The sequence below is a fragment of the Mustela nivalis genome (assembly GCF_964662115.1).
Source record: "Mustela nivalis genome assembly, chromosome: 5".
NCBI classification, from domain to species: domain Eukaryota; kingdom Metazoa; phylum Chordata; class Mammalia; order Carnivora; family Mustelidae; genus Mustela; species Mustela nivalis.
The window spans coordinates 78,202,209-78,223,659 of record NC_139024.1 but is presented as its reverse complement, the minus strand read 5'-3'; the positions used below and the strand labels follow the sequence as shown (position 1 = coordinate 78,223,659).

General features: G+C 32.1%; 1 protein-coding gene across 2 annotated transcripts in view; it reads right to left on the bottom strand.

The window, feature by feature from the left end:
- The window catches only part of TBC1D32 (TBC1 domain family member 32), a 248,907-nt gene that overhangs the window by 24,918 nt on the left and 202,538 nt on the right, over positions 1-21,451 (bottom strand). For both annotated transcript variants that reach the window (XM_082730010.1, XM_082730011.1), the window contains exons 29-32: positions 12,892-12,961; positions 11,118-11,233; positions 9,827-9,981; positions 3,186-3,326 (exon numbers count right to left, since the gene is read on the bottom strand). In XM_082730010.1, coding sequence (XP_082586136.1) covers positions 3,186-3,326; positions 9,827-9,981; positions 11,118-11,233; positions 12,892-12,961 — 482 coding nt within the window. The remainder of the gene's footprint in view (positions 1-3,185; positions 3,327-9,826; positions 9,982-11,117; positions 11,234-12,891; positions 12,962-21,451) is intronic.

Below are 21,451 nucleotides of genomic sequence, written 5' to 3'. Positions count from 1 at the left end.
CAAAATGATTAGCTCACATAGGGAGCCATTAAAAAGACATTTTTACATTAGCTAAGTTATGAAATATAACAACATTACTGCTTAGAAATAATGCAGTGGGTTTTATTAGATAAATCTGCTACATATATGCAATTTCAAATTGATAAATGCCAAAATGATAAAAAGATATCAAATTGATATGGTGAGGCCAGAGGTACTGCAAGTTTTGTCCACAGTTTGTGGTAGTCCATTTTAAAGTTAAAGGATATATGTTAGAAACTAATAAATGACTGTAGGTGTTAGACAATATACATTATATTACTCAAGATTAGAATGGCAAAAAGAGCTCTCAGGAACATTTATTACCTAGACTGGATTTTTAGAAGAGTAGAAAGAATAGATTGTTGACCTTAAACATTTAAGTATCTATTTCCAACGAGAATTAAACATTTTATGATTGAAAATTCCCCAAAGTATTTTAGGTACATGCCAAGTAAGAGCTACAAATGGCCAAGAAAGAATATTCTTTTTCATTACACACAATTCCTTGTTATATTTAGACTTATTAATTTCAGGAAATTTAAAACTCAACAAGCACAGTAATCAGATGTAAGTAAATGTAATTACATGACATAAGGGTTCTTCAAAATAAGTATAAAGGCAAATTACCAAGAACTATATTGTATAGTAAAGAGGAAAAGATTCCAGGAGGACAAATCCAAAGAAATGCAACCATTGTTTACTATTAAGAAATCTATCAACGGTCACCTAAACTAGTCAAACAAACCCCAAGATTAAGATGATCTTAACCCTAAAGGAACTTGTCAAAATTCAACATTATTATTTGATTAAAAGAAAGGAAACAAAATTCAATTTTTACATAAAGCAGAAGGATTCTTCCATACCATGACAAGGAATAAGTCTCTTAATGGTGAAATACTAGATGATTACTTAATAACTGTTCAAGTCTAAAATAAGCAAGCCACTATTTAGAATTATTCTGAGAAAAATAACAGAATTTAATTAAAAATGAAAGAGAAAACATATTACAAATTTGTAAAAACACAAATCTAGAAAAAATGTACAACCTAATGATTATATAATAATTTACTAATTATTAACAGTAACCACAAAGTAAATAAAATTGAAAAAAATATTTCAAGCTGCATTAATTAGAACTATCTGTAATAAGAAAGATACTACACCTATATGGGAAAAAATATACAACTTCAGTAAAATATAGTACAAAGAAAATAAGTGGAAAAACTTACTACATTCCTAGATAGGAAGGCTGAGTATGGTAAAGACATAAACTATAAACTACTTTGAGAAAAGTGAATATAACAGCAATTTAAATTTTATCCAAATCTAAATGCCCAACTTAAACTGGGAAAAATCACTTTAGAGGGCACATAAAGAAATCAATAGAAATAGCTAAATTAGCTTTTTCAGGGGGAAGTGTATGATAGATTGATTCTTATCAGCATTAAGAAATAAGAATGTAAGAAGAAAAATGTAATAAATTCAATAGTAAATACATAAAAACACGAACAGTAAATAAGTAAATAATAAATTACAGTAGTAAATAAAATATATAACAGGAATTAAAGATATCTGGATAGTGGGCTACTTTTAAAGAACATACAAATCAGTAAGAAACACGCTAAGACAGGCAATTAAGATGCAACTATTAACTAGGCTATGAAATTATAGTCAACCTTATTAATGTTTAAAAATTCACAAAATTTTAGAAGAGAAATTGCTACCTATTAATCTATCTATTAGTTTTGAAAAAGCCTAATACCCAGACCTGAAGAACAGAGATTTTCTCCATTTTTGTTAGAAGAGTAAGATCAAAGAAAATTGACGACATGCATCAAGAGTCTTAAAAGTGTTCATATCTTCTGGTTAAGTAAATCTACCTTCTGGAACTCTGACTTAAAGGTTTAATTCTAGGGGTATCTGGATGGCTCAGTTGTTAAGCGTCTGCCTTCAGCCTTGGGTCATGATCAACCCCTGCATGGGGCGGGGAGCCTGCTTCTCCCTGACTCCCACTCCATCTGCCAGGCCCCCTCTCACACTCCCCCTGCTTGTATTTCCTCTCTCGCTGTCTCTCTCTCTGCCAAATAAATAATGAAATATTTTTTAAAAAGGTTCTTGGAAAAAAAAAAAAGATTTAATTCTAAATTATAAAAAGGCTTAAGCTCTAAAAATTTAAGTTGTAGCCTGCTTATACCAGTAGGAAACAATTCACCCCTCCACCAATGAAGGACTGCCTATGTACTGGAGGCACTCACTCCTGCATGTGACAAGCGTAACTCCAGGCCCTAGAAAAATCATTACTCCTTTCCAGATCCCAAGAGCAGAAATAGAGAGCTGGGCTTTTTTTGTTAGGTTAAGATACACTATGTTAAATACCAGATGTTCAGTGTTAAGAACTCTTACTCACAGTTACCTCACTTAATCCTTACATTAGCCGTATGAAGCAGATATTATCTCCATTAAAAAGCCTACATGTCACAGACTTCCAGAATGTTTATGTCCTTGAACAGCTTAAGTTGAAATTGAAATGTGAATGCTAAGGATCTACTCTAAAGAAATCTGTATATTCACAGACCTGTACCCCTGGGGATAAAAATATATGTTTATAGTTCTGCTGCTCTCCTTGGTATTGAAACCGCACTCCTTGGTAGGTGAACTTGGTCTCGGCTGGCTGAAAATAAACAATAAATTAAATAAATAAATAAATAAATAAATAAATAAATGGGAAAAAAAAAATATATGTTTATAAAAAAATAAAAATTAAAAAAAAAAAAAAAGAAAAAAAAAGAAATCTGTATATTGTAACAGACCTACAGGAAAAAATGCAATTTAGAAATTTAAATAGAAAAATATAAATACTTACAAAAAGGATCTTATTAATTTAAATATATTTCCTATATTTGAAGAGAATTTAAATTTTTTTTTAAGATTTTATTTATTTATTTGACAAAGATCACAAGTAGGCAGAGAGGCGGGTGGAGGGAAGCAGGCTCCCCGCTGAGCAGAGAGCCTGATGCAGGGCTCCATCCCAGGACCCTGAGATCATGACCTGAGCCAAAGGCAGAGGCTTAACCCACTGAGCCACCCAGGCACCCCAAGAATTTAATTTTCTTTGAAGACATGGAGATCTGGGAGTTGAAGAAACGCTATTTCTTCTGGATTACCTGGGATGGTGCGAAACCAGACATGTGAAAAGCTGAAAACACAAGTGGCACCTCCACCTTCAGGAGCATTTCAATGTAGTGAGTGCTGCAAAAATATACTGGATGGATGCCAGATTCTATAGTGTCAGTAGCTAGATACCTCTGTATAAAAAGGAAAAATTGAGAATTAATGAACATGCAACTAATGTAAAATAATCAAATCAACTTACCTAAATATTTTGCTTTGAATTGCTACTTCAGAATTAATGTGGTGGCCTGACAAGTTACGGCAAACATTGTAATTATGTAAGTTAAAAAGTCAGAATGTTACAAAGACCATAGAAAAAAATAAATCTTAATTAAGGCAATATTTATACCGTCCAAGACAAAGAAATAAACTTAATACTGTAATTCAATGCCTATGGAATGAAGGGGATGGCTGTTGCATGGAAGAATAAATGTACAAGTACACAAATCATAAAACTTTACATGTTAATATTTGAGTGTACTTCTGTATGCTTGCTATCTTTGGTTGTGGCCAATGATTCTATCACATTAAAAAGTTTTAGTTTGTCAGATCTTTGGGATATTTGCATAGTCCCCTTTCTCTAAGATATCATTAACCTATATCTGAACTTGAGTTACTAATAACAAATTAGGAACTCTAAAAAATTTATCACTAAAACTGGGAAAAATGCATAATGCATTCCCACCAAAGTTCTCAGACCAGCTATTTTGTATATATTTCTATAATAGTTATAAATTAATCTTATATAATTTATATATTTCATATTTATTTATATGTCCATTTATATATGTGTGGATATATACACACATATCTTACAAACTTGCATTTTTCAGGAACTTCTTCATAGAGTTTGTTATATTTTCAGTTTGGCTCTTAGGTACAATTTATGTCATCATGATTGCTTTATAATTCTTCAATGAATGTTACTATAAATACAATATCTAACCACAATATTTTAAAACAAATAATAAACTTGGCAGGTATCATTTTGTGTCAAGAAAAACTGACAGACTAGCAACTATACCCAATAGACTTACACTAAAATTTATATTCAAATTAGCTCTGAACAATACATAATTAAGAAACTTTCAGAAAGGCATTTATGTTCTTTACTGGATAACTGTAATAAAATAAAATCAATGCTTTTAAAGAAAACAAATCAAACTTACATATAACAATTACATATGAGTTAAAATGAGGATTTCTTTCAAACTTTATTGCTAAAGTACTTTTAAGGATTTACGTTTAAGTTATATACTAAAATTTCTGAAACCAGTGAGATGATTTATCAGTGGTTTTCTTCTTTTATCATTCATCATCATAAAGGACAATTTATCATTTCATAGGAATATATCATAGGAATATATATGTAGAAGCATATATTTTATGACAGGCTCTCAGAGATACCTCAGAGAACACACACACAAAATAATTTTATATACTGATGACTGGAGACATACTATAGCATATTAAGTGGACATCTTACAGCCAACCTCAGATGAATGTCTAGGACAAAAAATAAACTTTCTTTTGAGTAGTTAAAAATAATATAAACTAAGGGGCACTGGGGTGGCTTGGTCAGTTAACTATCCAACTCTCGAATTCAGTTCAGGTCATGATCTCGAGGTCATGAGATTGAGCCTAGGATCAGGCTCAGCACTCTGCAGTTTGCTTGAGATTCTCTTCCTCCCTCTATTTCTCCCTCTGCCCAAATAAACATCTCCCTCCCACCCATCCCCACACACATGCACACATGCATTCTCTCAAGTAAATAAATCTTTAAAAAATATATATACACATGTATGTATTTATACACATATATTTTAATATGTATATATTAATGTATACGTATACATATAAACTGAGAATCTGTATCATTTATCTTCTTTTATGAAACACACACTTCACTAATGACTACTTGTCCAATAGAACTAATGAGTTTAATAGATGCAAAAAATCAACTTATATATTAATTTTCAATGCAAGCTTAGGTAATAATTTTCTGAATATATGCATATTAGTAATGTAAAAAATGTATGTATAAGAAACAATTCTTATACAGTATCTTTTTTATGTTGTACTGAAAACAATATATTTGGAGTAGGTATATTTAGAGTGAAGATGAGACTAATTACACTCTCGGGAAAAAACAAGCTATTATGAAATGGAGTCCCAAAGCTCAGGCAAGAGTTCTTCTATTCTTGTAGATTATCCTCTGTTGGAAGAAATTATGCCATACTTTTTTGTAACCAACATAGTTCCCAGCACCAAGCCTTGCATAGAGTAGATATGCAACAAATTATTGACTGAATTGCAAGAAAAGATGTTAATGATTATAGATTGTAATCATAGTACACTCACTTATAATAAAAGTTTTATTAATTGGTCTATTAAATGCCATTACATAACTCTAATTTATAGTAAATGGTGTTCAGAAAACCAGATCGATAATAACTCTAAATACCTAAATACAACACAGTCTTCTGAATCATCAAATTATAAAGTCTGTTTGTTATACTTTTAGTTTTTTGATGTATTTTGCTTAGTCACAACTTTCTGAAAAGATGGCAACTTTTAATAAAGGTAACTCTAATAAAATTCAGATTATAGGATTAAGCACAACACATGTAGGAAAACAGTATTTAAAACATCATGTAAGTGACATAACATACAAACTATGCTAAAACTGTGAAAAGAGTATCAGTAAAACTTTTGGGGTGAGATATACTAGTAAGCATCATATCATGAAGCTAGAACTTTATAAAATAACATTCTTTAGACTATTTTACTTTAGTGATTAAAAATGAAAGATATGTGCCTTCAAAAACGGACTGTGTAAGCAATCTTTTGGTTTTTCCTTTCCACTCTAGGTAGTTCTGATGAGTCACTCCAATCCTGACACTAAGAAAAATCTAGTTCCAAGTTGCTACAGGAATTAAACAGAAAGACCTTATGAGAAAGACAAACTCTCCAAACCAGTTTAAATGGCCCCAAGGGGTCCAGTCCCATCCTTCAGTCTGGGGACTGGTGTGCAGAGAGTGGGCCAAGCTGACGGCGCAATGTTGCAGTCAATCTGGGCAGCGCGTGGGTCATGCAACAGGGGAATAGAAAACATTTTTTCTTAACTCTGATTCTATTATTCTAGAAAACAAATCTTTCTCCTCTCCAGGGGGCCGGGGGGGGATGCGGGGGGAAAGCACATGGGAAAATGGAATCTTTAAATACGGCTCTAAGATTTAAAGTTATATATAAAATAATGGGGTTTTGACACTAGATTTCTGTCCTACAAGTGACTGGTCACATGATTTGCTATTGCTAATCCTGTGCAAATAGTTACAAGTGTGCCAGGACATGCTGATGGTTGTAAAATTTAAATCTAAATGTACATTTGAATGGTATTAGAATTGTTAACTCTAAACTTCCTGTGTTAACTGTTTTTTATTTTATGAGGAGTAAGAGAGGAATAAATGTATAGATCCACACACATTTTTATATATATAAAATATACATAACTCTCTGATGCTCTTCCTTTTGAACTACACTAGTTCATTTGACTATTACTCTAGCTTGATTCATAATCAATGGAGCTTTATCTGTATGTAAATGTGAAATCGTTCATATTTGAATTTAATTTGTTCTTTTGCATATGTTTTTACTAACAGAAGACACATGCGGTTGTTACTTTTATTATAATTATTACTTGAGATTAGGTATTCTTATAAGGAAATAACTGATTTTTTCATCTTTCATAATCTGTCACTTTATAAAAAGCTTTTAATAAAAGCATTTTATTAAAAGCCAAACTCTGAATCTTGATAAAATTCCATAAAGAATTAGTACATTATCATTTAGGAAGTTGTTGTTTTCTTTTAAGAACAAATAATAATGAAAGATAATTCAATACAGTCAATACATTAAAGGATCTGAGATCAGAATGATCTCAGCAGCTTCAAAAAAAATTTCAAATTATTTATCTCAAATGAGTAGATAGTTTATAAAATTTTAAAAACTTCAAAGTAATTATTTCATTATGTCCTATACTGCTCATCCAAGGCAAATTTTTTCCACCTTTTGATGCAATCTGCTTAACAACATTTAAGAATTCTTAAGAGAATGCAAAGGATCAACTATTTTTTAAATACATTTTTAAAATAAATAAATAAATTTTTTAAAGTAATAAAAGCTTGCTGTCCTTTGCATATTTGTATTTAAATATTTTTTAATATAATTTTTTATTTTTTATAAATATTAATTCATACACTCAACACCCATTGGTTGAATTAATTACTACTGGAATTAGTTTGGGACATATTGGTAAACAAAACAGAAACCACTGCCCTCCTAGAACTTTTATATTTAAGTGTTTAAATAAGTAAAAACAGAAATTAAGCAGCAAATTAGGAACTGACATAGGCTATTGTAAAAGAAACAGGATAATAAGGTTGAAGAATGTGGGACTGGGGCACAGGCTGAAGCTTTTTTGAGGTTGATTATAATAATGAGATTGAGCTAAGAAAGGTAGACTAAAGTCAAAGTGTCTCACCACAACTGCAGATTAACTTATTTTATCAACCTGCATAGTTAGTGTCACTTCAATGTTTGAGACCAATGGAACAAACAAAATAGAAAAGGGATTACTTTTTAAATAATGTATTATTACTGAATGTATTAACAAGTGGCATAGAAAAACCACTAATCCATAAAACGATTAAATCAAAAACATTTAAATCATGGAGTTGTGACTACAGAAACATTAATAACTACATTTAGCTAACAGCTCTAAGATAAAATCCCTGAAGAGGAATATTAGCAGAATGTTATTTTATAAAGAAGCACTAAAACAAACTCCTGGTAATGAAATAATTCAACTTGGTATATTGAAAAGTTGAAAAGAAAAAATGATACTATGTAAGGCACTGCCTAGGTGTTCACTGATGGTACAGGTGCACCAACAGAAAGGTGTCAAGGCTTTTCATCATGAGTTCATCTAAACACCTGAGTAAAATGTCGTTCCATTCCGTGCACAGGTCTATATTCCATATTCAATGATAATATCAAAATAAATCTAAAAAAATCCAAGCTGCCTGATAAAGTCCTACCTGATGGGAAGAAACCCTATTAGAGCACAACGTCACTGTTATGTTAAAAAATAAAATGATGTCTTATGAAAAGTTTATAGATTCAAAGCAAAAATGCAACCTTACAAAATTATGGTTAAAAAAAAGTTGACTGGCGGGCACCTGAGTGGCTCAGTGGGTTAAAGCCTCTGCCTTCCGCTCAGGTCATGATCCCAGGGTCCTCGGATAGAGCCCCGCATCGAAGTCCCGCATTGGGCTCTCTGCTCTGTGGGGAGCCTGTTTCTGCCTCTCTCTCTGCCTGCCGCTCTGTCTACTTGGGATCTCTGTCTGTCAGATAAATAAATAAAATCTTAAAAAAAAAAAAAAAGTTGACTGGTGATATCTGACAGTGTCACAATCTGAACACTAAGCTAGAATAGTTAAGACTAGTGGAATGCAGGTATCATTTTCACAATACTTGACATGAAAATGTATGATTGGATTCAAAATCTATATTCATTATCAAAAGATTTTTGAACATTATATTTGTAAATGGAAGAAGGGAATATCTACAATTTTTAAAATCTTCACGTACAATTTAAAGAATTATTCAAATTCTGGTTAACAGAAGGAAAATAGTTCCACTGATTAAAGAAAAACTGGCACATGTTCTTTTGCCATTTGCTTCTGCCTGTTCTTGTGAACAAATTTTACATTTGCTGAAGTATAAGAGCTAGAAATTCTTATTCAGGAATTATGTACAGCTATTTTAAGCAAAAAATGATAAAATTTCAGTATTTATAATATATTCCTCCTTGATTCTTTGGCTTTATATTCCTTATCACAAACATATACTGTGAAAACATGTAATACATGCTTTCATTGAAAGCCACATATTCTCTCAATCCCTTAACTTATTTATCTTTGGGAGCGATGTGATTGCACTGTCCATGTGCAGTATGTCGTAGGAGAGGTTTGGGAAGTGTGAGCCTATCTATCTGGTATAGTAGACAGTATCCCCAGGTTGGAGATTTTAATGGCATTAAGTAAAACAAAATACAGAAATGTTAGTAAACTGAGGGATGCTCTTACCTCTAAACTCTAAGATCTCAGGAAGCTAGTAAAACCCTTTAAAATACACCTTAACACTATAATCAAAAATCATCATAGATTTCCAAACTCATCATAGATTTCCATATTCTGTATAGAATACATTTATATTGACTTATTTTCTTATGTTGTAAGTTAACTGACTTTTTCTAACAAAGCAACAATTAAAAAAACATTCAATAGCTCTTTTTACATATTTTTTTTATAATTTACTAGATGACATGTTTAGAATTTAATAATCCATCTATTATCACTAATCTTTCATTCAGTTACCTTTAAGTAAGACACCAAGCATTTGGGAAAATGTCAAATCTGTATCTTCAAAGAGAATCAGCCAAAAAGCATTCAGGTAGAAAATGAACATAAATTATTACAGAACTCTCTACAAATAAGATCCCAATGAATTTAAATAGGATCTGCCTTAAAATTTAACACACTCATTTAAAGACAGAGTTAAAAAGTCTTACAGAAATATGAAGTCTTGGCAACCAAAGGAAAGCAGAGGTCAGAAGCCTGGAGAAGTGCTGAAGAAATCTTAGTGTTTTTTCTTTGTCCCCCAGCATTATCATGAACAAAGAGGATACAAACCAGTCATGGCCAGTGTAAGTCCCCTGCAGGCAGACTGAAAAGCACAGTTAAGGAACTTTTGCATATTTTGTCTTACAAGATGAAAAATAAGAACTCTATTAATATTCATTTCCAGGATCCCTATCAGGAAAAAGATTCTGATACTTCAGTCCTCATTTTACCTTCAATCTATTTACAAGCCAATGTGTTGATTATTTACATAAGTAGAGGAGGGCAATGGCACTAGCAAATGCAGAAAAAAATATCTGTTTCATGGCAACACTTATTCAAGTCATTAAAATCATAGTACCTTCTCTTTCTCTGGTTTAGGTTATCTGCTAAATTACTAACATAATCAAATATTTTAAAATCCATATATTTTTAGAATTCAGTAAGGCAAATGGTTTGCATACTTTTTTTCTCTTCAAGTCAAATCTATTTCTGAAAAATAACCAATTCAAGTAAAATAAATGTATGTTCTATTGTTATTCTAAATTTACTAACTCTAGAATATTCTTATTCTAGATATACTAAATCTATTTTTTAAAAATGTCTTTTATGTATCTGAAAATACAGTCAAATAACTTTAATTACTCAGTTTAAGATTAAATAAGTAAGATTGAATTTAGTAATTACTACCCAATTTAATAAAATTCATATTTAAAATACAGAATACTATAAAGGTACATCAACAAATCAATATAGGTTAAAGTAATATTATTTTTTCTTTTTTTTGCTTATTTTATTTTATTTTTTAATTAATTTATTTATTTTCAGCATAACAGTATTCATAATTTATGCACCACACCCAGTGTTCCATGCAATCCATGCCCTCTATAATACCCACCACCTGGTATCCTGACCTCCCACCCCCCCGCCACTTCAAACCCCTCAGATTGTTTTTCAGAGTCCATAGTCTCTCATGGTTCACCTCCCCTTCCAATTTCCCCCAACTCCCTTCTCCTCTCTAACTCCCCTTGTCCTCCATGATATTTGTTATGCTCTACAAATAAGTGAAACCATATGATAATTGACTCTCTCTGCTTGACTGATTTCACTCAGCATGATCTCTTCCAGTCCCGTCCATGTTGCTACAAAAGTATTTTACTATAAATGTGTTAAGGTACCCTATCAAAGAACTATGAAAAACACATAATGTTCAACTGCTGTGAATCCACTCAAAAAGGATATGAAGAGAAGATTTTACGGGCGCTTGCTGCTGTTTTAGGAATCTCTCGCAGTGCTTTAAAACCAAGGAAAGATCATTTTCTGCGCTGTCTTTTAACAGGTTGAGGAACTTGCCATATCTATATTAAAAGCCCACAAAACATGCAAAATGAAAAACTTCAGTCCCTGCATTATAAATTCACTTTTTAAAATTCATCAAGTGTAGTTCTCTTGAGATCCCAAGGTTTTAAGTTTTCTTCTACTTCCACTGTAACTATACTAAGTAGGGAGAGCTTTACACTAAGTACATGTTCCTGATAATTATATTTGGATTAGCAGTAATTATCTGGTAAATACTGATAACTTTTAAGGAGAATAAAACAATAATGACAGAACAAAATGCATGCAGATACTGTAGATGAGAAGAATACAAGCATTTTTTCCTGAAATTAATCTAAAACATGTAACACTGACAGGTGAGACTGACCAAATGTTAAGTCTAGAAGCAATTTTAGATTTCATCTAATCCATGTAATCCAAAGGTTCTAAGAGGGAGTACATCCCCTCTTGCGGCCACCTGAGAACATTTTTGATTGCACAGTGACTGGGGACACAAATAGTAGTTGGTGAGTAATGCAGGTTAGATGTGGGGCAGTCCTAAACAACCACTTACAAATGGCCTGCCTATTATTTGCATGGATGAAGAATCTATTTATAATTATCTGAAACCAATTCTGCTTTATATAAGATCATAAAATATTTTTTCTATATTTTTTATTACACATTGAATGCAACTAAATGTGTAAATCAGGAAAATATAGTACTTTCGTTGTTTGAAGCCTAAGACTTGTTCTCCATTTTGGAAAGTCACTTTGCCAGTGGCAAAACTTGAGCAGTATTTGAAGCACCAAAACATCAGTAGTCTATATGCAGCTGCCAAAGTCACAGTGATTCTATATGGTTGACAGCTCTGTCATATACTGTAGCTGGGTACAAATCACCTTCCATTCACATCTTACCAATAAGACATTATACTGAATTTTAAAAATATGTGACTAGCCTGCTCATGTTATCTATGGATTCCATCTCAGAATAGAAATTGGACATTACAAAATAAAAAGCAGATATAGGGTCACAAAACAATGAGTTACATGCTTCATGTGATACAGATGGATTAGCCAGAATTACTACCACACTTTTCATTATAATGCTATGAATTTATTTAAAATAGTCATTTTAAAAGCTTCCATAGATTGTAAAGATTACTCACTGAAGTAGGATGGAACTGTTAAATCCCCAGTTAGTAAGCAAGAGAGGAGACTCACTCCTTAATTCACAGTCTGCTGTTAAGTTTCTTTTGAAAATTACGATTTGGGTACTAAAAATTCAAACTACTATAATTAGTTTATTCATTTTTAACTTGGGCATCTATCCTCAAGGTTCTTTTGTACTCATTACCGTAGCTTGACAATTAAAATCTATCATATTTTTTAAAATGGCATGATTGTGCTACCAATGTGCTGATTTTTACAATTCATTTTTTTAAAAAACCTGTAGTCATAGAGACTTAAATACACTGTAATTAGCCTCTGAAATGATAATGAACCATAACTGATTTACCAGCAGAGGTAATTTAATCATGTGCCAATATCTCCAAAACAAAGTTATTACTTTCTGAATGATAAACTCTGCATTTAAAGTACACAAAATAGTTGGTTGTTAAATACTATTAAACACATATCAGGTAGATAAAACAAATTCTAGCAATGCGCAAGGGAGATATTTCCCTATAATATACCTGACAGTCATTTTAATGCCAAGCTGCTGCACAGATGAAAGACTTTCGTTCTTCACATTTGCATCAGTAGCTAAAAACAAAAGCAAACTGGGTCATAAAAATGTATAAAAGTCTGCATAATAATCACATTTTAATTGAAAATTGATTAAAGTAATATTTTTACATATTTTAATATGAATTTTGAAAACATTGATGAATTCATTCTTTTAAGAGCTATCAGTTACATTTTCAAAGAATTAATAGGAAACTTTTTACAAATAACTTTTCTCCTATAAAAGCCATTTAAAAGCATATTAAGTACAAAATGACTAATTGTAGTTTTAAAGCAACCTATTTTTACTCAGCTCTCAGAACACAAAACTCTTAACCCCAAAATGATGTAGAACATTGTACGTTCATCAACCAATGCATTTATAAGATTTTGATTTACAAATATGTGTAAGTATGGCTGTTCACTTCTTAAAGATTTAAACATGAGTGTCAAGAAGGAATAATCAATATACTGCTTATAATGTATAACAATATATGAGGTTGGGGTGAACAAAGTTCTTCCAGCAGGTACATCTTCTTTGAGGAGTAGGAGTTTGTGATCTATGAAATGTGAAGGGGCTATATGGGACAGGGGACAATAGGAGAGGTTGAAAATTTAGATTGGTTTTGGAGAACATGGATGACGAAGCTAACAGTGAATGCTCAGTAGCATCATTAGAAGCACTGAGAGTCCTAGTTGTAACTTTCAATTTTTGGCTAAAGAAACTGTGGCCTGCATGTGCATACACACACATACACATGTAAAATACTAAGGTACTTGTTATTTAGTGGTAAAGAGGACTAAAGGCTGGGTTTCTCATACTCATGTCAGTAGGGTTTTTGTTTTTTGTTTTGTTTTGTTTTTGTTTTTTAACAAAGCTAATATTAAACTACAGCTTATTTTTTTAAAGATTTTTTTATTTTTTATTTATTTGTTTTTATTTAATTGACAGACAGAGATCACAAGTAGTCGGAGAGGCAGGCAGAGAGAGAGAGGGGGAAGTAGGCTCCATGCTGAGCAGAGAGCCCGATGCAGGGCTTGATCATGACCTGAGCTGAAGGCAGAGGTTTTAACCCACTGAGCCACCCAAGCATCTCCCTAACCACCACCTTTTTTTCCCCTCCTATTACACACCAGTGCATCTCATCCTATTAGTATAATCTACTTAACTTGTGGATTCATTCATTCCTTTTAATACACCCTTTCTGATAAAGTGTGAAGCATGATGCTAGAAGCTATGGGGGATAAAAAAAGAAATCATACATCATGCCCTAAAAGAACTTTCCATGTAGTGCCAGAGATAAAATTCGTATATAGATAACTCTGATAAAGATGTTTTAAAGGACTAAGTGGAACAAGAATGGTACAGATAGAGTGTTATGTGAATTCAGAAAGAGAGAGAGATTACATAGAAGTGGCACTTAAACTGAACTGTAAAATATGGCTAGACTTGAGATCTACAGAGATTAGGAAGAACAACAAATTAAACATCACTGTTATCAAACATCTACTCATTGGACCAGCAATAATTCATCTTTTAGCACTCTTGGAGGTAAGGTACCCTGTTTCTCCTAGTTTGCCTAGGCCCTCCATGGTTTTAGCTCTGAAAGTCTCATGCCCCAGGAAGTCCTCATAAGCCCAGCCAAACCAGGCTGGTCTTTTACCCACCTACAGTGGTCATTTTCTTTAAAAATAAATAAATTAATTAAAATAAAATAAAATTGGGGCACCTGGGTGGCTCAGTGGGTTTAAAGCCTCTGCCTTCAGCACAGGTCATGATCTCAGGGTCCTGGGATCTAGCCCTGCATCAGGCTCTTTGCTCAGCAGGGAGCTTGCTTCCCCCTCTCTCTGCCTGCCTCTCTGCCTACTTGTGATATCTCTCTCTCTCTCTCTGTCAAATAAATAAATAAAATCTTTAAATAAATAAAATAAATAAAATAAAATAAACTTAAGAGCTCAGTTAATTTCCTGACAAGCTACATCTGAGTTTTACTTATTCGGTTCAGAACACAAACTTAATAGTATTTTACATTTGGCCTATAATGAGTAGTTAAGCTATTTTTTATATATCTTCGAATTCCTCCCTATTTAGAACTCTAACTAGAGTTAAATAGATGTAAATTTTAGATGTACAGATTACTAAGGACAGTTTTGCCCCATTTATAAGAGCCAGTATCTTTCTCCTATACAAAAAAAAAAAAAAAAAAAATTGAGTTTCTATTACTTTATACCAAAAACATACATGTCACAAATTATTCTCACCCTCATAAAATGGCCAATCTTTAAACTATTAATCATTCGTATGTTCCCCATAATTTCAAGTTCTTAGTCTTCTCAAGAGCATTTTTAAAAAGTCAGCCATAATTTAAATAGCTGTACCAATGCCCATTACAACACATTCAGATAAAATTCATTTGCGTAGTGACCAGGAAGTTCCTTCTATGTCAGAACCTGAATACACTCCTGGTGATCCTATATTTTATTATTAATTGTATTTTAGTTTCCCAAGTTTAAATAATGTTAAGACTTTGGTGCTGCAGTGTTGGTGACACTGGCTGACTTTGCAAAATTTAAGTAGTTTCAATAAAATATGTTGCCTTTATATATTTTTATAGCTGTGAAATAGACCTACCTCCTATCAACTACCATAATAGGGTATTATAAGATTGCTTTTTAACTGGGGAGATATATTCTATTGAGGTATACCTTGTGTTCAAAGAAATATAAAGATTTTATTAATTTTGACAAATGCATATAAGCTGTATAACCCACATGCTTCTAAGATACGGAATATTTTCATCATGTAAATGTTCCCTCATGCTCTCTTCTAGCCAATTCTTGCACATCCTTCTTCCCTAAACTAGCCACTGTTCTGATCTCTTTCACTGTTGGCTTATCTTTACCTAGAACATCATATAAATGGAATCACATAATATGTACTATTTTGTGTTTTTTATTTCTCTTAACACAATGTTTTGTGATGCATTCCATATTGTAACATGTATCAATAGTATTTTTTTATTGCAAGTAGTATTCCATTATGTAGATATGTTGAAATTTGTTTATTCAATGTATATCTTGAAGTTTATTTTTTTGTGACATTTGTGTTTTTTTTCTCAGATTTTGACTTTCATGAATAAAGAAGTCTGAACATTCTTGGCCAAATATCAAAGGTGAGCCATCACCTTACACCTGTCAGAACGGCTAAAATAAAAAAGATAAGAGATAACAAGTGTTAGCAAAAATATGGAGAAACAGGACCCTTGTAAACTATTGATGGGAATATAAACTGGTACATGTACTATGGAAAATAATATGGAGGTTCCTAAAAAAAAAAAAAGAAATAGAAATACCATATGATCCACTAATCCCACTATTGGGTATTACCCAAAGAAAATGAAAACATTCAAAAAGATACATGCACCCCTATGTTTACTGCAGCATCATTTACAGTAGCCAACATATGGAAGCAACCTAAGTGCCCATCGATAGATGAATGGATAAGGAAGATGTGGAAGATGCATGTATGTGCATACATGCATACATACATGCACACACACAGACACACACACACAGTTATTACACAGCCAAAAAAGGATGGGATCATGCTATTTGTAATAACATGGATGGACACAGACAGCATAAGTCAGACTGAGAAAGACAAATACCATATCATTCCACTCATATGTGGGAAAAAAAGAATAAAGAGCAGAATCAGACCTACAAATACAGAGAACAAACTAATGGCTGCCAAAGGAGAGTGGGGTGGAAGGTTAGGCAAAATGGGTGAAGGGGTTTCAGTTATGGAATGCATAAATCATGGGGATAAAAGCCATAGTATAAAGGAATACAGTCACTTGATACTGTAATAGCAACGCATGGGCACAGAGGGCAGCTACACTTGTAGTGAACACAGAATAATGTATAAATTTAATGAATCACTATGTTGTACACCTGAAATTAGTGTAACTATATGCATGTCAACTATTCTCGAAAACAAAAAAACACTACAGTTCTTCACACTGAAGAGAAATGGTACCAGATGAATACACAGATACATATACATACAACACACATTAACACACATACAAGAGTGTAAGAAATTGTAAATGTATGTGCAAATATAAATAGCTTCGTTCTTGTTTCTTAATTTACTTAAAAATAATTGATTCAAGGAATAATAACATATTAAAGTAAAATGCATAGAAAAAATAGTATACAGGAAGGACAAATAGAAATAAACTTTTGTAAGGTTCTTATGTGAAAGACATGGTATTAATTCATAGTAGACAAAAACATCAAAATCATAGATAAAATTTTAAAATATCAATAATCATGTAAATGGGCTAAAACACCAAAAAATGGCAGAAATTCTGAGACTGAATTAAAGGCAGGAAGCAAGATGCAACCACACACTATATATCTTTAGATGCCTTTTAAACTAAAAGACATGATATATTAAATATAAGAAGACATATTATACTGACACCAGTTATAAGAAAGCTGAACGTCTGTCTGTATTATTATCATACAAAATACACCTCAGGGCAAGGAGTATTAGAGATAAAAAGACTTTTTAAAAATAACAGCATGGTCAATTAATCAAGAAGAAAAAGCAATACTAAATATATATTTATCAAATTGGAAAACCTTACAACACATGAAGCAAAAACTAAAGAATTAAAGGGACAAGTAGGTAAGCATAAAACAATAAAGGGAGAGCTCAACACTACTATATCTGTGTTTGTACCAAAAGCAGACAAAAATTTAGAAACTATTTAGAAAATCTGAATAGCATGAGCAACTAAATTGCCCTTATTGGTTATTTACAGAACATTACAACTATCAACTCTAAAATAATATCCTTTCACTTGTCAATGGAACATTTACTGAGACAGAACATTGGCTCACCATAAAAAGTTTCAAAAAATTTGAAAGAAATTAAATTATGCAGAGTATAATCTATAAACACAAATAGAATTAAATTAGAAATCGGTAACAAAAAGATACCTGGAAAATCTCCAAATTCTTGAAACTTAAGAAACACACTGCAAATTAATCAAGGCCAAAGCAAGCTAACAAGCTAAATTAGAAAATATTTTTAATGAAATGGTAATTAAGACATTTCTAAACATGCGTTGGGAGACAACAAAAGCATTGCGAATAAAGGTTTAAAGTCAATGATCTAAGCTTCCATCACAGAGGCTAGAAAAGAAGAGGAAATTAAACCTGAAGTCAGCAAAAAAATGAAATAAAACACAATAGAAACCAATAAAATAGGAAAAAAAAAGTACAGAAGATATCAATAAAACCAAATGCTGATTCTTTGAAAAGATCAAGAATATTGACAAATCTCTACCTGGCTATAAAGAAAAAGGAGAAAGAGAAAACACAAATTATCAGTATCAAGATAAAAGAGAAAATATCACCATAGATCCTACAGACCCAAGAAGAAATAGAAAATCTGAAGTCTTACATTTATTAATGAAACTGAATTAATATTTAAAAAGCAGACCATGAAGAAAACTCACACCCAAATGGTGTCCACTAGTGAATTCAATCAAATAAGTAAAATAATAACAATCTTGCACACTTATAAGCACAACATAACCATGATTCCCAAAGACATTAAAAGAAAACTAATGACCAATATTGCACATGAATATAAATATAAGAATTTTTTTTTAAATATTAGCCTTTCAAATTCAGTAACATATTAAAAGGATGAAGTATCATGATCAAGAGGAATTCATCTGTGAAATGCAAAGTTGATTTGACATTCAAAAATCAATGTAGAACTTTTCTCCTAAGAATAAGAACAAGTTGTATATTCTTACTTATATACTCAATTAAGTTTTGACAAAATATAAAAGCAATTCAATGAGGTAGAAAGCTTTTCAAACAATTGTTCTGGAACAAGTAGATATCTGGGGGAAAAGATGTAAACCCTTACCTCACACATACACAAAAAAATATTCAAAATCGATTATAGACCTGTAGGTAAAAGGCGAAGTATTAAGTATAAAAAACTATCTTTATGGTCTTGATGTAGGTAAAGATTTTTCTGAATAAAACCCTGAAAGTACAGACCATAGAAGAAAAGAAAAGTTGACAAACTGGATTTCATCAACATTTCATCAAGAGATATTCAGAAAATAACTAGATAAGCCACATAATGGAAGAAAATATATGCAGTATAAATTGGACAAGAGATTGAATCCATAATCATTATATAACTACTACCCATAATTCAAACATTAAAAAGTCATGAAACCCATATAGAAATGATGAGGGTGAGTGAGAAACAAAATATTTGCACAGACATCTCAAAAGAAGTGTTCAGCATCATTCATCATCAGGAAAATGCAAATTAAAACAACATGGAGATACTACTGCACACCCACTGAAATGGCTAAAATTTAAGATGGAAAATACTGAATGTCAGTAAGAATAAGGAGGAACTGGAACTGTCATATGATGCTGCTAAGAGTGTAAAATGGTACAACTATTTTGGAAAATGGTTTGGCATTTTCTGTAAAATTAAACATACTTCTATTCTCTGATCCATGAATTCTACTTCTCTGTACTTATATCAAAGATTGATTTTTATAAGCTATTACCAGAACAGTTTTAACTTCGATTAGATGATAACACTTTGAATTCTAGTACATATAAAACTGGATTATTAAACATGAGAAATATTTATCTTCATTAATAAATTGATCTGGCACTTGTAATACTAATGTTCCTCTTCTGCAAAGTATGACACAGCTAAGTATCTTTACAGTAGGAGGAATGTGCAGTCAGTTAATGGTGCTAATAATGAGTGTCCCTGATGCCATTGTATCCCATACATCATGGTGGCTTCTAGGAGAAGATACGGGCCTCTCTATCAATGAAGAATGGAATAGTTAAGGATCAAGGTGAGAGTAGTTGCCCAAAAGGATTATGCCACTCAAATGCTGTATAATTCAGGTTCTTACTTCTTTCCTATGGAAGGAAAGAGTCATTCCAGAGTGGTCTAGCTGTCATCTGAGGAACCCTTTGAACTTTTCTAGGATTGTACAAATAATTTCCCAGATCTATTCTCTCTCTAAAAGCTTATGTTTCTGTATATTAAGAGTAGAAACTTAAATCTGCACGTTTCAACAGATAATGTTTCCAATTACAGCTGTACTCTAAAATTCTCTTGAGTTTTTTTTTAAAAGTAAAGACAAACACACTTCACTCCATACCGCTGATGAGATTGCTGAGTGTGAATATCCAGTCATTTGTATTTTTAAAGACCTCTACAGCTTATTTCTTCTGCACTGAACTTTGAGATCCACATTTAAAGGAATAAAAGTTTAGAAATAGTTGAAATCAGACAGTAATATACCATTTCACAAATTTCACTTTAAAGAATGTAGTGGTTATGGGGCGCCTGGGTGGCTCAGTGGGTTGAGCCTCTGCCTTTGGCTCGGGTCATGATCTCAGGGTCCTGGGATGGAGCCCTTCATCGGGCTCTCTGCTCAGCAGGGAGCCTGCTTCCTCCTCTCTCTCTCTCTGCCTGCCTCTCTGCCTACTTGTGATTTCTGTCTGTCAAATAAATAAATAAAATCTTAAAAAAAAATGTAGTGGTAAAATCTTCAAAAATCTTCAAAAAGTGGTAAAATCACTTTTTAGTGAGAATATATGGGGGTATAAAGCATACCAGAACAAACATCAAATACCCACTCAAAAAAAACCCTAATATTAGATAGACACAGGGACAGTAGTATGAATAAAACCCATTTGAAAAAAATAAAGTTTTCCAAGCAGGAATGAAGAAATCAGAAAATAGTTTTCTATTCACTATATATTTTATTAAAAGAGACACTTCAATTTTAAATTTGTGTTTGATACATGACAACTTGACAAACGGAAACAGATCTTTGACTACAAAAGTTCAGTGAAATAATCTTTTGTTATATACAATCTAGACTAAATACAACTTGTGAAGCAGTAATTAAAATCTTCAGAAACAAAACTGATGGGATAAAATAAATAAAATACAGTGATAAAAATGGATGTCTTCACTGGTAACCAGTGACTCACTGAAATGTGCACATCTATGTGTAAGATACATAATAGGTGCTTAACAAACACTGAATGAATGAATACATAAATGCACAAATGAATGAACAAGAAGTTGCACTGCATATCAAATGGAGCAAGTTGGAGATGGAAATAGATAGGGACTTAAAAATATATTTTTTACATTGAAATTAAGTAATAAATGGACAATACAACTCCTACTCCCTGGAGTCACTATGAAAAGTATAACAAGTTGCTGATAAAAAGTCAAACAAACAATGACGCCTGTACCATCATACTTACCCTACTTAATGTCTAATTTAATCAAAGCATTAACTATTTGAAATAACCAATCCATGTAATTGTAAATATAATGGTCTCAGAAGAAAATGAGTTGGAAAAATTGACTTAATATTGACTGAAATTGCTCACTCTAGTAATGCATTCTGTACTATTTTTGGTTCGCAAAGCTAG